This window comes from Halyomorpha halys, unplaced genomic scaffold, assembly GCF_000696795.3.
Source record: "Halyomorpha halys isolate HHAL.00 unplaced genomic scaffold, Hhal_1.1 Scaffold257.1, whole genome shotgun sequence".
Classification (NCBI taxonomy): Eukaryota; Metazoa; Arthropoda; class Insecta; order Hemiptera; family Pentatomidae; genus Halyomorpha; species Halyomorpha halys.
The window spans coordinates 1,633,555-1,638,797 of NW_027104967.1; the positions used below are offsets into that span (position 1 = coordinate 1,633,555).

Genomic DNA, 5,243 nt, shown 5'->3' on the forward strand with positions numbered 1-5,243 from the left:
TCGGCCATCCACGGCCTCTAGCTATAGATTGAAGCTTCCATAGCATTAAAAATAATATTAGGTCCTCTTGTACATGACAGCAGTGTAAAGGATACAGATTACGATACTCTATTGGTTTGCCTCTAGAATACAGACCATTCTATTTCTAAGCCGCCTGTATATTGTAAAACTTCCTCAGGAACACCGGATAAGCAATCCTGAGATTTTAGTTTTTGCTAATTGTTTATTTCTTATAATATGAATTCATTTTATTACTCAAGTGTCATTCATGAATTATGATTTATTCATAGCTTTTCGCGATTATTTGGCATACCTCTGCTTTTTAAGTTTCATGCTGTTTATTTGGTATTTCTGTTAATCAATATTTTTCTGTCATCTGCTCTATTTAATTTTTAATATATTTTACAGTTTACTGTAGGTATGGGTGCTAGATGTCGCCATTTTTGCAGGATGTTCGTGGTTTCATCGGGGAAGTTGAGAAGCTGGTTCTTAAAAAGATAATTAAAAGGACTTTCGCATTGTAGCTGGTGGTGTATTTTTTTTTCATTGAATTCTATAAAAACCCAACACAGAAAAAAATATGAAGCAACAAAAGCGGTCCATCCCTACTATTTTTTCTCTATATGTAACCTCTAACTAGCCGCCGAAACGAAATGGCGGATGGTAATGAAGAGTTCCAATGATTGTCGTGGGATGACCATTGACTTGTGCTGAATATCAAAAACCATGCTCACAATTCTTTAAAAGAAAATCCGAGGACGACCGGGAGACGAACAATTTTTTTTTCATTCAATTGTTTTGATTTTATGTGCAAGTCTTGAAACAGAAATCTCAAATTTTGAGAAAGAATTAAATTTTGGATTCTATTTCGGTGATGAAGATTCATTATTGAAACTAAAATAAGTATTCCTAAATATAATAGCAATCTGTGAAGGGACCACTATTCGGTCAGTCGGAATGACAGTCATCATTCAAAAACCAAACTATCTTCAATGACCAAGACTACATTATCAGCCCTACTTACGCATACTTCTAAATGAGTTATTGAATATTAAAGATATCCTGCAATGTCTCTTTAGAAATCGACTATACGTTAATAAACATACAGCTTGTTTAGCTATTATTTTGGTATTTGTTTGCAAGAAAAAACGTTAAACGCACGATATATAAATGAAATACACGAACGAAGCACTCGCTGCTTCTCCTCCACTTTCTCTTTAACTCCTTCACAGTAAATTTTGAATTATCAGATTTCAAAATTTTCTTGGTAATCAACCAGTATTACTCCTACACAATCAATCTGTACCTCCATCTTTGGTTTTACTATCATTCTGACTGATCCTAGGGATCCTTAAGAATCTGATAATAAACGATTTACTACGACAAGTATTTTTATTTTAAATATTCCTCTTTAAAAATTACTTAAATGGGAGTTGACGATTAAGTAAACAATAAGTTTATTATTTTTTAAGCTATTAGTCAGTAATAATTTTTCTTTTTTTTGAATTTGAATTAGGAAGCCGCCATTTTGCTAAGGTTAGGAAAGCTGAACATCTTGCATCCATTTTTTTCTTTATTTAGTAAAACAATAGAAAATAAAATAACATTATCAAAAATAACTTCGAGTTTTTGTTTTCTGATAGAGAACAAATTATGTCATAGATACACCTGATGCTTCATACATGGAACACTTCACGCCCATCAAGGGAAGGTATTTGTCATTCAGTATTTGCCAGCTGGTGTGGAAGGATGTGTTAAGAACAATTTAGTTGTTTTCTCCCATGAATGTTAACGAGGTTTATTAAACTGACCGACGGGATCTCATCTCGCTTTCGGGTGTGAAAAATCTTTGTAGGATTACCAAGTGTTTTTTCTTTTCTGTGTAGTGATTTTATATAGGAAACATGTTCAGCTGGCTAACTCGAGATGAAAGCAAGCACACAGACATTTACGACAGTGTCGTCGAAGGTCTTAAAAGAATTTACAAACAGAAACTTCTACCATTGGAATTGGCTTATCAATTCCATGACTTTCATTCACCACAATTGGATGAACCTGATTTCGATGCCAAACCTATGATTTTGCTGGTTGGACAATATTCCACTGGTAAAACAACTTTTATTAAGTATTTGTTAGAAAGAGATTTTCCTGGAATAAGGATAGGTCCAGAACCTACAACTGACAGGTTCATTGCAGTAATGTATGATGAAAAGGAAGGTGTCATCCCTGGTAATGCCTTAGTAGTGGATCCTAAGAAACAATTCAGACCTTTGACAAAATTTGGAAACGCATTTCTTAACAGGTTTCAATGTTCTACTGTTAATTCAAGTGTGCTCAAAGGCATCTCAATTGTTGATACCCCTGGAATCCTTTCAGGAGAGAAGCAGAGGGTTGATAGGGGTTATGATTTTACTGGTGTGTTAGAATGGTTTGCTGAAAGAGTGGACAGAATTATTCTTTTATTTGATGCTCATAAACTTGATATATCTGATGAGTTTCGTAGGTCTATTGAAGCATTGAGAGGCCACGATGATAAAATAAGGATTGTTCTGAATAAGGCAGATATGGTCGATCATCAGCAGCTGATGCGTGTTTATGGTGCTTTAATGTGGTCTTTAGGTAAAGTGCTACAAACACCTGAAGTTGCGAGAGTATATATTGGTTCATTTTGGGATCAACCTCTGAGGTTCGATACCAATAGGCGGTAAGTTATTCAAAGTTGCCTCTAACAAATTTTTAACATACATATTTACAACTAATGTTGTAATTATCTCTTATGTTTTTAAGTGATGTTTAAATATTTTTTTCTTTTCTTTGAATATTGACTTTATGATCATAATATAATTTGTAAAGAATATGTCTTGTTAAATAAAAGAAAAAAAAAGGAGTGCAAACCATGGTAAAATGGATTAGTTTCATTTTATGCAATAGCTATAAGGCAATAATATAGTTGAGGGAAAGTTTTTTTTTTTAACTTCATAGATTCATAGAATGTTCATGATCCTCAGAAATCAATTAGTCATCTTCAATAATAAGCGGTCCTGTTTCAATATATCTTATTAATTTTAAGAATATTAGACAAGTTTTCATCTTTTATCAAATATATATTTTTTGAGAATATAAGATATATTTTATAAGAAATATTTTGTGTTTTCCTAAAGATCTTATTCGTTTATAAATACTTCTTTAAATTCACACATTTATTGACTTACTATATGTTTCTAATTTGATTATTATTCTATATGATTCTAATTTCTCACTATAGTTATTAATTTTGTAGTCTAGGTGCTTAAATGATATCAGCATTTATGCTAAAACAGTAATGGCAATAATTGGTTTTGTTAAAGGTGAAATAAGAACTATATTATAGTTATTGATATGACAAAAATAAGAATCTCCATAACAATGTAATTTAGTAATTCTGTGTTATTTAGTGATAACTAATTAATGTCTAAAGATTACATTACCTTGGGTCCGTTCTCTAGAGATTAATTTTTATTCATCTATCACAAATCTTAATTTACAAAGTTTTTCTAGAAAGAAACACATGATTCTGTTCACCTCAATATATATTAATATATGTATATATATTTTCAATACGATTATACGTTCCTAATTTATCTGTAACTAAGATACACTTATTAATGTAGTAATGTACATTTTACAATAGAAAACATGTAATATTAGTAGATTAGTTGGCAATAATAGAGATATATATTCATAAAGCAATAGTTACTACTAAATACAAATTAAATTTCTTTTGATACAGAACTCTCATTCCGAGGGAAGTTTTTTTCGTTTGCCAAACCATAGCGAGGTATATTAAAATTAATAATTTATGAAAAAAGTCATGCTATTAATATTAAATTTTTGATAAAAACAATTAAACAAAGTTTTATGTAAATGGTTGTATTTACATATTTATTTAGTTAATTTAAATGTTGACCCAATAGTTTATTTCGTTTTTATTTGTATTTTAATAGGCAGTTTTGAAATTTTTCACTTACAAAATGAGGATAATCCATTATTACAATTTTTTTTTTATTATCAGGTTTGTTATAGTTGGTCTGTTTATTATTAAATTTTAATCAAACACTGTAGATCATCATTAATCCAGTATGATAAGGGACTTGATTTTGAAGGAAATTACATGATTAACCATGGGTTGTGGGTTTTAACAGGAAACATCAGTTAAGAGTAAATTTAAGGACATTTGACTACTTAAAATTCCTTTCCTTATTTATATTCGATTGGCCCTTTTATTCTGACAAGACTATAATCATTTGGAGATAATATGAGATAAATAAACCCATCAGCTTGTTTCCATTAAAAGTAAATTTATTAATTTTTCTTTCATGTTAACTCATACACTTAATTTAATATATTTACTAAAATTTTATGAGGTTCACCAATGATTAGTTTTTTGTAAAATAAAAATAAATATATTCTAGTTCACATTTTTAGTTTAACAAATCAAAAAAAGTATGCAGAAGCAGCTATAAAGCTTAACTGACTTCCAAAATTACTTAATTAAGGAAAAACTATTATTAAGAGTATTATAAAAAAATATGTACCATTTAAAATAATTTGAGTTTTATTTTTTTATTTCCAATTACCTTCAAAGATGGCTTCTTTATATTATTGTACCAATAAATGTATCATGTTCATAATTTAAAATTTAGTATCAAAAACCAATTAAATTTTCAACCTGTTAATCTATTTTTTCCACTTGATAGACTTTATATTGCAGTTAATAAAATAATAAATAAACTGCGCCACAGCAACTCATGAAGAGTCTTAAATTTAGTAATTACTTAGGAAGTGCTGTTTCGAGACTGGTTGTGTAAGGTGGTGATTCGGTTGGGAACATGCTCTGCTGCCAGGTTTTCTCCCAATTATGGATGCTCATTATAAAGACTGAGTGTGCTCCTGAGTGATCTTCTGCTCCCCCCAGCTGATCGATACACAGCTGATATAGCAAAATAAATAATCATTTAAGCAGCCAAACTTGAACCTAGGCCTGAGTGATATGAGCAATACTGCCTTACTTATTAGGCTATCTTATTTCTATTTATTAAATTTTCTTCCATCTTATCCATAGCCTTATTTCTTATTATGAAAATCATATAATAATAAACCATTATTACAATGAATAAATTTTGTTATTTAACAATTAAAATTCTAATAAATGAAACATAAGCCAATGTTTTTGTTTTGTTATTTGATCATCTTAAAAAAAAAAT

General features: G+C 29.8%; 1 protein-coding gene across 2 annotated transcripts in view; it reads left to right on the top strand.

The window, feature by feature from the left end:
* Nucleotides 1–1,697: 1,697 nt before the first annotated feature.
* Nucleotides 1,698–5,243, top strand: part of Past1 (putative achaete scute target 1) — an 18,029-nt gene continuing 14,483 nt past the window's right edge. The window contains exon 1 of one of the 2 annotated variants that reach the window (XM_014420041.3): nucleotides 1,698–2,704. In XM_014420041.3, the coding sequence (XP_014275527.1) occupies nucleotides 1,905–2,704 (800 nt within the window). In that variant the 5' untranslated portion in view covers nucleotides 1,698–1,904. The remainder of the gene's footprint in view (nucleotides 2,705–5,243) is intronic. The other variant, XM_014420042.3, reaches the window with a different exon arrangement.